We start from the raw sequence: 12,256 nt of genomic DNA on the forward strand, positions 1-12,256 counted from the left end.
CCATATCGTCATAATCTGATCCCTAAAGAACCAGACTGCTATTCTCCCCCGGAGAGCCCCTCCATTCTCCATTCTCCATTCCCCCTCTATTCTTCCCGGATCCCATTTCCTCCTGTCGGGTCAGTGAGAGCAACTCTCATCAAGTCAGTCCACAGGCCAGCGGCAGGAAAGTCTTGCGGGACTTGACGAGAGTTGGTCTCACTGACCCGACAGGAGGAAATGGGATCCGGGAAGAATAGAGGGGGAATGGAGAATGGAGAATGGAGAATGGAGGGGCTCTCCCCCGGGAGAGCCCGGGGGAGAATAGCAATTTAGGGATTATGATTCGATTATGATGTGATCAGATTATGATGATATGGGTCGAAAACGGGAATAAAACTGTCTATTTACATGGATGAAAAGCACGCTGCCACGTGGCCCCCACGGAGCTCCATTCTTATAGTCTAAGTTTATGTTCCGATGTCCAAAAATGTATCTTTTGACATAACTAAATCATGCAACATTTCCTTATTAGCATCATCTAGATGCATGCATCCATCCATCCATCATCCATCCATCCATCTTCAACCGCTTATCCCGAGTCAGGTCGTGGAGGTAGCAGTTCCAGCAGGGGACCCCAAACTTCCCTTTCCCTGGTCACATTAACCAGCTCTGACTGGGGTCCAGAGGCGTTCCCAGGTCATACATATTATCCTGCACTCTTTTTTTCAAGTGGAGAGTAGCATGAAGCTCGTGGGAGAAGGGTACGGGACTCTACATTGTTGCTCATAATGTTATGTTATGAAACATTTGGGGTCAGGGACAAATAAATAGCATAGTGAAAATGAACAACTAAATATCTAATACCAGGTCACTTTTAAATGGACATGGATCCAGATTATGCTAATGAGGAAATCCTGATGATTTAGTTATCACAAGAGAATTTATGGAGGACATCGAAACATAGATCATCTTTCTAAGTTGACAAAAATAAAAAATAGACATTTCCTGATTAAGCAGTTAAGGTGATAATTCTATTTACAGTATAATAATAAAGCTTTCTAATGTGGGATATGGCTGAGCAAAAGTTATTAAATAGTAAATCACTGCATTAATAAATACTGCTGTTGTTTAACTACCTGGCGTAAACAGTAATTTTGTTTAGATATTGTTTTGATTTGCCTCTTTGATTGATCTAAATAAAACATTTATAGTTCCACTGTGGACTTAAAGGACAATCTTGGTGACCCCCCCCCCCTCCACCCCCCCCAAAAAAGGCAACACCCACAATTATTCTCAAATAACTGCAGAAGAGTGAGACCTGCATGGTGTGAACTAAAACAAGGCTAGGTCGAAACCTAGCATATGGCTGGTGTGGTAAAGCGTTGAGTGCGACGGCGGGTCTTCCCGCGAGGCATCTATAGACGGTTTTAACTTGACAACAATAACAACCATCACAACCCACCTGAATATCCGGTTTACTTCCTGTATACATAGCTGAGCGCAGGCTGATATTCGGCTCATATTAAATGTTAACGTTAGGCCGTGTCTCTGACAGACACATTAACAACGTAGCCTATTTCGGTCTTTATGTATTGTAGTAGTTAGTAGTTGTTGTTGTTGATAGTTGCCATAACAACCACCCCTGTCGGAAAGACGTGCACAGGCACACGCTGGGTAGTAGGAAGTGTTGTTGTCTGGTCCGCGGAGCTAGCCTGAGAGGCTAATAAAAGCTACATGTTACAGAGTAAGCTGACTATCAGTACGTTATTGCACGCATAGGCCTATCTTTACATTAAAAAAATAAAAAATAGAAATAGAAGTATGTCAGTGTTTCCCCTGAACAGCTGAGAAAGTGGACACTGTCAATAGTTAGCACTGTGAAGCTGATACAATTCAGGTGGTAATAATGCAACATTTAAGGATGCCAACCGCCATAAAACACAGAAGAAGAAGCTGAGAAAAAGGAAATACTGTGGGGTTGCAGCTGGTGAAAACCGTCTATAAGGAAGGAACCAGACTTGATTATGATCAGGGTTCCAACACATTTTCATCTGAATGTGTATTTTTTGTTGTCATTGTAAATTTCATCACCTTGTTTCCTCTGATTAATATTTCAGTTAAAATACATTTCACTCCTAATGAGAAGAATTCAAGTTGATTGTAAAAGGCCATTGACCCTGTTTTTATACCACATTCTTTCATTTTTTTTGGAAAGATTTGTGTATAGGCTCCATGCACTCAAGAGTAGCAGCAGTGTTATAAAACAGACATTAGATATTCAAAACAAAACACACAGTGGTGTCTTTCATGCAAGCTAGCAAGCGAAAGTGCCGCCTGTCATTGAGTGTGACCACAGCCTGTAGAAAGAGTTGCAGGATATCCAAGTTGAAGTGAATGTGTTTGGATGAACGTTGCTACTGTAGTGACCGCACTGTAAATGCACTGTAAGGTAGTGATCACCCAGAACCCGCCGGGTCCCGCGGGCTGGCCCGCCCCGCAGGCGGTCTGGGTTGGCAAATTATGAAAATATCGCGGGTGAGGGTGGGGTAGGCTCAGAACGTGACAAAGCAACATTATTAAATAATTTAGAGCAGTGAACACCCAGATTAATTAACCTTAAGACGAACTCTGTCTCACACACATAGGCCTACACACAATCAGACAGACTCCTGCTGCACTCTCTATAGCAGGGGTGCCCAAATTATTTCCCATGAAGGGCCAAAACTCAATCTGGGTGGAGGGCCGAGGGCCAAAAATAAACGTTGTGGAATTACATTAAATGTATTGTGTTTTATAGAAAATTAACATTCTAAATCTAAAATAACATTTCAATATAATAATCTACTTTTTATCTGTTTGGTAATAATTTGCAATTGGTTATATAAAAAGAGTTGCATTCTGGATACAAAATCGGGAAAAAAAAAGAAAAAAAAATCCCAAATCCCAAATCCGTGGTGGGCCAAAAAGCCCGCGGGCCCCAAATTGGTCAGCACTGCTCTATAGCCTACATGGAGTAAAGAACCGCTTCAATGAGGTAGCCTATGTGCTCTCAAAACAAACATTTTGGAAGGATTATTAGCTGTAATTATTATTTGAAGTGTCCATAAAACGAATGCCACCACATATTTTCTGTTGTGGACTCGACTGTGATCTATTTGTCAACTTTACTGCAACGTGAGTATAGGCTGGCTACGTGACCAATTGAGAGCATGAGGTAGGCTAATTAAAAGAAATCAGACAGTGAGTCTGAAACCGTATCTGCAGGCCGTACGTTTACTATTACTGTAACGTAGCGCATGAGGTAATTAAAAGAAATGGGGAAGAATAAGAACTGTTTCTGTAGCCTTGAGCTTAATTTATACTTATTAGAAAGTGTCGCTCAGCACATGGTCGCAGACGAAAAATAAAGTGTCGCTCATGTTGCTGCATTTATGCTTCTCTCCTCGGCTGGTCACGTGACGCTATAGACAGAGGGAGGCAGAGAACTAGTGCAGACAACCAAGAGAGGGAATGCTGTCAGTGAACCCACGTCGGAGGCAAGATGTAACGACACACAACCACACAACTCACCTCCTCTCTCTCTGGGAAGTTGGTCACGGTGTTCTTTGTGATTTTCACAAAGTCATAGATCAAGGACAGGCTGATACAAATAGCGGGGACACGTTCATTAATTTCATTTCAGCGAAAACTAAAACAAGGAAGTCAAGCGCGTGCCCGTCTATATAGCCAGTCACACTTGCGCGACATTATGTGACGTAGTCAGCGACACTAGACATTCAGCAGGTAGCAGACAGTGCTCGCCGACACTTGAAAGTGTCGAATCAAGTCTTCATTTCTGTCGGCGACCGTTTCAAAAGTGCCGGCAGACGAAGCATAAATTGGGCTTTAGCCTACCTCTACCTGCTACCTCCATTTGAAGACCTTGGATTAATTGAAGAAAGACCGACATGAAAGCAGCCGCACAACTCATCCAGAGCAGTAGGCTACAACTGTTGTCGGGCACAGCAGCATGTGAGTGTCTGTGTGTGTGTGTGTGTCTGTGTGTGTGTGTGTGTGTGTGTGTGTGAGAGAGAGAGAGAGGAGGGGGGAGAGACAGAGTTATTAGCTACTTTTCACACCTTGGAGAGCTCTGCTGCGGAGACATATTACATTAAATTGGCCATTGCGGGCTGCTGGGTTGGGCTGGGTTCCGAATTTTCAGATATTTTAACGGGCTGGGCGGGGCGGGCTGGCTCCAATGATGGGTTGGGTTGGGGCGGGCCTTAGGCTGGTTTCACACCGACGACCCACGCCTTGCCTTGCCTCAACCCACGCCTACGCCGAGCTGGGCGTGAACCTGTTACACGCTTTTGCGATCACACCGCACGCCTTTTGCACGCCGAACCTGGAGCCGAGTCACAAGCGCCTCTCCTCTCTCCCGACTGTATTTTTTCACGTGTTGTCCAGAATTGTCATGGGTAGCCTCTAGGTAAAATAAATCTGATATATTTAATGTTCTATTGATGCTGGATATGTATAACCAGGTCTGACTATAGTCGGACATTTTAGAGAGGTGATCTTGCAAGAATATGTGCTTCTTCGGTCGCTATTCTCTCTCATGAAGATTTGTTTGCCGACAGGGAGAAAGCCCCACGTGATAGCCACCCGTCAATCTCTCTCTCGCTCTCTCTCTCTGCTCAATACTGTTGTAGAAACTCCATTTTATTTTGAAATTCAGTTGACTTTGCCAGTTCCCACGGATATTGTCGCGTTTTTCTTTCATGGCTTGACAGAAAAGCCTGCCTGCACGCGCCTTGTCGGCGTGAAAATAGAACTCTCGCCTATTCGATAAAATCGGCAAGGCACAGGCAAGGCGTGGGTACACGCAGGGTTCACGCTCAGGCGTCCGGTGTACACAGCCTCGTTGACTAAAACGGACGCTATTAAAAAGCGTGGGTAAAGGCAAGGCATAGGCAAGGCTTGGGTCGTCGGTGTGAAACCAGCCTAAGGCTTTTTAATAGGCGTCCGTTTTAGTCAACGAGGCTGTGTACACCGGGCGCCTGAGCGTGAACCCTGCGTGTAATAATAATAATAATAATAATAATAATAATAATAGCTTAGATTTATATAGCGCCTTTCAAGGAACCCAAGGCGCTTCACAGAGCACAAGATGATGAACACACATAGATGACAACAAAGAACAACAAAGAACAGAAAAGACTAGTTGTGGAAGGCTGTGTTGAACAGGTGAGTTTTGAGTAGAGTTTTGAAGGTAGCCAGTGATGCGGCATTGCGGATTTCGGCTGGGAGAGAGTTCCAAAGGGTGGGGGCAGCCACGCTGAAGGCTCTGGCCCCAAAGGTCCGCAGGCGGGAGTGGGGGATGGAGAGGAGACCCGAGTTGGAGGACCTCAGGTTTCGGGATGGGGTGTAGGGTTGCAGGAGGTCAGACAGGTACTGGGGGGCGAGGGCGTGGAGGGATTTGTAGGTGAGGAGATGGATCTTATACAGGATACGGGACTTGACCGGGAGCCAGTGGAGGTGGATGAGGGTGGGAGTGATGTGCTGCCAGGGTTTGGTGCGGGTCAGAACCCTGGCAGCTGAGTTCTGTACATATTGGAGCCTGTCCAGGGTTTTGTTGGGAACCCCGAACAGGACTCCGTTACAGTAGTCCAGGCGGGAGGTGATGAAGGCGTGTATGAGGGTTTCAGCGACGGAATCAGAGAGTGATGGCCGGAGTCGGGAGATGTTTCTGAGGTGGTAGAAGGCAGATTTGGTGATGGTTTTGATGTGGGAGTGGAAGGAGAGAGTGGAGTCAAGGATGACGCCCAGGTTGCGGACTTCAGTGGATGGTGAGATGGAGCAGCCGTCTACGTCGAGGAGGAGATCTCCAACCTTCCTGAGCAGTGCCGCCGGTGCCACAACCATGAGCTCGGTCTTTTTACTGTTTAGTTTGAGGAGATTTGATGACAACCAGGATTTGATTTCACGGAGGCAGTTGACAAGGGCCTGAGGGCCTGAGGCGTGTACCCACGCCTTGCCTATGCCTTGCCGATTTTATCGAATAGGCGTGAGTTCTATTTTGAAGCCGACAAGGCGCGTGCAGGCAGACTTCTTCTGTCAAGCCATGAAAGAAAAACGCACAATATCCGTCGGAATTGGAAAAGTCAACTGAATTTCAAAATAAAATGGAGTTACTACAACATGTTGAGCAGAGAGACAGAGATATTGACGGGTGGCTATCACGTGGGGCTTTCTCCCCGTCGGCAAACAAATCTTCATGAGAGAGAATAGCGACCGAAGAAGCAAGATGGACAATGTTGTTGTGCCAGGCTGCCAGCACATATTCTTGCAAGATCACCTCTCTAAAATGTCCGACTATAGTCAGACCTGGTTATACATATCCAGCATCAATATAACATTAAATATATCCGATTTATTTTACCTAGAGGCTACCCATGACAATTCTGGACAACACGTGAAAAAATACAGTCGGGAGAGAGGAGAGGCGCTTGTGACTCGGCTCCAGGTTCGGCGTGCAAAAGGCGTGCGGTGTGATCGCAAAAGCGTGTAACAGGTTCACGCCCAGCTCGGCGTAGGCGTGGGTTGAGGCAAGGCAAGGCTTGGGTCGTCGGTGTGAAACCAGCCTTATGCTTAGTTCACACAGAGAACCTACGCCTTGCCTTGCCTCAACCCACGCCTACGCCTGCAGACCTTGAGCTGGGCGTGAACCTATTACACGCTTTTGCGATCACACCACACGCCTATTCCACACTGAACCTGGAGCCGAGTCACAAGCGCCTCTCCTCTCTCCCGACTGTATTTTATTTTATAACCAGGTCTGACTCTGACTTTTTATGCCTCCGCCGGCGATAGCCAGGCCGAAGGCATTATGGATCCGGGTTGTCCGTCCGTACGTCCGTCCGTACGATGTTTGTTAACGCGATATCTGAGGAACGCCTGGACGGAATTTCATCAAATTTGCCTCAAACATCGACTTAGACTCAAGGATGATCTGATTAGATTTTGGTGGTCAAAGGTCAAAGGTCAAGGTCACTGTGACCTCTCGAACGCCATTTTCAAGCTTGTTAACGCGATATCTCAGGAATGCCTTTACGGAATTTAATCAAACTTGTCTCAAACATTGACTTGGACTCAAGGATGAACTGATTACATTTTGGTGGTCAAAGGTCAAAGGTCAAGATCACTGTGACCCCTCAAATGCCATTTTCCAGCTTGTTAACGCGATATCTCACGAATGCCTTGACGCAATTTAATCAAACTTGTCTCAAACATCGACTTGGACTCAAGGATGAACTGATTACATTTTGGTGGTCAAAGGTCAAAGGTCAAGGTCACTGTGACCTCTCACACACCCAATTTCCAAGCTCTGTAATGCAACATCACAGGAGCGCCTTGACTGAATTTCTTCCAATTTGCCTCAAATGGCGATTTGGACTCAAGAATTAACTAATGGCGGAGGCATAAGTCCGCGTTGCGGACGTTCTAGTTAGAGAGGTAATCTTGCAAGAATATGTGCTGGCACAACAACATTATCCATCTTGCTTCTTCGGTCGCTATTCTCTCTCATGAATATGTGTTTGCCAACGGGGAGAAAGCCCCACGTGATAGCCACCCGTCAATCTCTCTCTCTCTCTCTCTCTCTGCTCAACACTGTTGTAGTAACTCCATTTTATTTTGAAATTCAGTTGACTTTGCCATTTCCCACGGATATTGTCGCGTTTTTCTTTCATGCATTGACAGAAGAAGCCTGCCTGCACGCGCCTAGTCGGCTTGAAAATATAACTCATGCCTAAACGATAAAATCGGCAAGGCACAGGCAAGGCGTGGGTACACGCAGGGTTCACGCTCAGGCGGCCGGTGTACACAGCCTCGTTGACTAAAACGGACGCCTATTTAAAAGCATGGGGCAAGGCATAGGCAAGGCTTGGGTCGCCGGTGTGAACCCAGCCTTAAAAAACCCTGACCCGCGCATCACTAGGCTACTGTAAGGACTTCCAGTGTGACAATGCCACCTGTTCACCTCACTTTCAAATACACTCGAAATGTTCACTGCGACAACGCCACCTTCTGTTGTTGCTGCGTCAATGTTGCAAATATTGATCTCTCTCTCTCTCTCTCTCTCTCTCTCTCTCTCTCTCTCTCTCTCTCTCTCTCTCTGAAAAATGTAATATTATGGATAGCATGTTGCTGCTCCTGCTGCTGAATGTGTGCATATATCTGAGCGTATAGACTCGAGCTTTCCCTCATGCAGTCTGTCAATGAAGTCTCACAACCTCGAGATATTGCGGTTTGCACTCGCCGACTTTACGCATACGAGCGGGGAACATAGGACCCTTTTTCGGGAGCGGGGAACATAGGACCCGGGGAACATAGGACCCGTTTTCGGGAGCGGGGAACATAGGACCCGGGGAACATAGAACCCTTTTTAGCAGGAGCGCGGAACATAGAACCCGGGGAACATAGAACCCGGGGAACATAGGTATGCTCCCGGCTGGCGTACATCGGCGATGTTTGGTTGTTGAATGAATTCGTTCATCATACAGTAGCCTAGGCTACACTAACCTATGAAAATATTAATTTGGGCTAGGAGGAGCTGGGTGGAAATGCCTCCGCTCGCCTTTCAATCCGGGAGGGGTGGGTGTCACCTGAAAGCACACCCCAGGACGGGAATGTGGCGGTGCTGCTTGGCTCTGTGTGCAATACCAAAGGGGTCAATTCTCAGTCAAATTATTTTCAGTTTATATAATAAACAATCTTCCAGAATCATGCCCAGGAGAAGGTCTCCAGATGTTAGACTCTCAAGAATTTGACAAACATATGGTGAGCAGCAAACCTATATACATTCAGAATGATTAAGGACTGTACCATTTTTACGCTGCAAACACCAAGGGCCCTATCTTCCCAAAAGCTGTAATTTAGCGTTTGCGCTCGTTTAACGCCCTGGGCAATGCAAATTGGGGGCGGGCACAAGCGCACGCCTGTTATAATTGTACTGGGCATAGTCGTGCCACATGCCAAAGCAGGCGTTTCAGCGCTAAAATGTGGTGATAGATGGCATTATCCCTATCGTCAGCAGTGCACAATTACTTTGCGCTAAGAGCTTTGAAAAGGACCTCTTACGTGCTAAATACCTCGCTGCACTGGAGCGCACCATAATCTCCCCGCAGCGCAGCGCAGAAACGTCATTACACACGGACGTGCCACCCCAGTACATACATTATACATTACATTACATTAGGTCATTTAGCAGACGCTTTTGTCCAAAGCGACTTACAATATCACAATTTGTCAACAGTACAGAAAACCACTATGCAACACAATCAATGACAGCTAAGATATTTTGATAGACTAGCACCATGTAGGAAGTAGTTTGAGAAGGAATAAGTAACATGTAGCATTAGTAGTTTTTTTTTAAATTAAAAGATGTTAGTTCAAGAAGGGCCCAGGTGTAGCCTGAAAAGGTGAGTTTTTAGTCTCCGCCGAAAGATTGGCAGTGATTCGGCGGTTCTGATCGAAGGGGGGAGCTCATTCCACCATTGAGGGGCCAGGGACGAGAAGAGTCGCGATCGGGACGGGCAACTTTTGAGCCCACGTAGCAGTGGAGGTACATCAAATTCTGCTGCTAAAATTGGTTAACCAGCAGATTATTTGGTGAGGCAATCAACTATAATTCACTAAGAAAATGTTATCACATTGCAAGGAGGGGTTATGGTAAATTAATTGAGAAAACGTGTAGATTGTAGCCTACTTGCAATAGGCTATTCACCTTCACCTGCTAAACCGGAGGGCCATTGGCATCACAGTCGATCTGGCACGAGTCGAGTTTTAATTGAGTCCATTGTAAATCCTCAAATCTTTTCTTTTGTCTCCGCCGTTTACCGGCTACAAACACGTTTCTATTGTCCCACCCCAGTCAACAAAATAACCCGAATTGCATCAAAACTCAGATGTTTTTAACAGGTATATGATGTGATGGTGTCGTTATGAGATAGGGATAATACATGTATATACAGTCAATAGGCCTACACCTATCCAAATTACGCATGGGAAGAATTACAGCATGCCTCACACAAACTGTATTACATGGACAGCAAGGCGGGAATCGTTTGATTGATCTAACGCCCAGGCATTGCCAGGCCACACCTGTGAATAATTCTGGTGGTTAACGCCTCCCAAATCCTGTTTGCGCCATGCATAAATGATTTGGCACGCCTCTAATCTGCATTTGCGCCCGTTGTTGTGACGAGTTATGCTTCCCCGCACCACCATGCATCGCCACCATATTTTGGGGCTGTTTTAACTTAAAAACAGGGAGGTCACGTCTACCCAACAATTACAGTATATCATTTTTAAACAGTTATGTTTCTGTATACATCATTACAATATGTTCCCGTGAGGTGGGGATGCGTTTTGCTGCTGCCTGGCGGGGGTGCAAAACTCGGCATAACACCTGGACAGCGGACTGCAATCTTCCCTGCTTTAAGGCACGCGCAAACAGGTGTGCAATCGCTAATAGGGGATATCACCTGTACGAAGATAGGGCCCCAAAACTATATGGACTCAGTGATTCTCTCATACCTGAGTTACTGTGTAACTGTATGGTCCCAAGCTAGTCCGACTGTAATCAGACCTCTTAAGATGTTATACAATCGTGCAATAAAAATTCTTGACAGGAAGCCAATTAGGTTCCACCACGTTTTGATGACTTCATTGGTTTTGCAAACATGAAACTCATCTATAAATGTATATGATCAGGCATCGTGTGTTCTCTGTGACATGGTAAAACGACTGGGGGGCCTGGGGGCTTCGGGCACAACCATCAGCGGTGCTGATGCAGGGAACTTGCAAAGTGCCGCTCTGAAAAACCTCCCTAGGACAAACAGCCCTCTCTGTACAGGGGGTTAAAATGTGGAACTGGGAGCATTTTAAAACCAATCTAAAGCAGTTCTTGAAGAGTAACTACAGTACCAATGTTCCCATGAATAACTGTGTTCGTGGGTGTGTGGGTGATGACCTTTGCTGTTTCTATCCTTTGTGTCTGATTGTTTATGTTGTTTTATTATTGACTGATTGTTTGATTGACTGATTTTATGATATCCTTGTTTATGTTCATTTATTTTACTGTATTTTACTGTACTTTGCTTTTAACAGGTGTTTTTAATAACATCTATGGACGGGCATTGCAAGTTAGCTTAGGCTACAAATGTTGTGATACATGACATCAGACATTCTTGGGTAAATGCTGTTTGTGTATCTGTCCCTATCCAAATAAATGAGAAAATAAATAAATACAGTGATATAACTATACAGTGTATATGACAGTAGTTCTCCCACGATTCTCTCTGGCTCTCCAACAAACAGCCTGTATTAGGCTGGACTGTCTGCCTGGCAACAGGTGATGCTGGTCATGTGACCAGTGTTTGGCTGCTACATTGGTTTTTATAGCAGGACTCAGTTTGAGTCTTTCAGACTGCACTCAGCAGAGGAACATGGCTTCATCTTTCCTGCTCTGCTCCCTCTTCTTCATCAGTCTGTATGGAACAGGTAGGATCAATATATCATCAATACCTGATCAATAACTATCTCATAGCTACTACAGTTCTGTGTGAATGGAAATTATGTATTGCTGTGAAACTTAACAGAATGGTTTTATCTTTGATCCACAGATGGATTTAACTTTTATTGGGTGGCCATCTGTGACTTCAACTCCACTGAGCTGTCTGATATAGAGTTCATAAGATCTTACTATTACAACAAGGTAGAGTTAATCAGGTACAGCAGCAGTGTGGGGAAATATGTTGGATACACAGAGATTGGTGTGAAGAACGCAGAGTCCTGGAACAACATACCTGGAGAGCTGAGGAGGATGAAGAATGAGAGGGAGAGATACTGCAAAGGCAACATTGAGAATGACTATAAATCTGCTCTGACTAAGACAGGTGAGCTGCTGCACCTCCAACATCATCAAATTAAACCTCAATAATAATAATAATAATAATAATAATAATAATAGTAACAATACTACTACTACTATCCAACTGGAAATCATTTTGACTAACTTTGTCACATTTGAATGTTTCTACTTTGAATATGAAGTTTAGTTACGTATTTAATCAAGATTAATTTTTGTTATCTGCTTTCACATGGTTTCTTTCTATTACATACCTATATTGGTGAATATTTTTTCTATTGATTAGTAATTTCATGCAATGGAAAAGTATTATGTTAATTATTTTCACCAGATTGTTTCTAAAGTATTTTATATTTAACTATT

General features: G+C 44.9%; 1 protein-coding gene across 1 annotated transcript in view; it reads left to right on the top strand.

Annotated features, from left to right (window-relative positions):
• The first annotated feature begins 11,456 nt into the window (after positions 1-11,456).
• The window catches only part of LOC310790962 (H-2 class II histocompatibility antigen, E-S beta chain-like), a 5,892-nt gene continuing 5,092 nt past the window's right edge, over positions 11,457-12,256 (top strand). Inside the window, exons 1-2 of the mRNA XM_083652677.1 lie at positions 11,457-11,526; positions 11,649-11,921. Of these exons, the coding sequence (XP_083508803.1) occupies positions 11,472-11,526; positions 11,649-11,921 (328 nt within the window). The 5' untranslated portion in view covers positions 11,457-11,471. The remainder of the gene's footprint in view (positions 11,527-11,648; positions 11,922-12,256) is intronic.

This window comes from Poromitra crassiceps, assembly GCF_964638095.1.
Source record: "Poromitra crassiceps genome assembly, chromosome: 16".
NCBI classification, from domain to species: Eukaryota; Metazoa; Chordata; class Actinopteri; order Beryciformes; family Melamphaidae; genus Poromitra; species Poromitra crassiceps.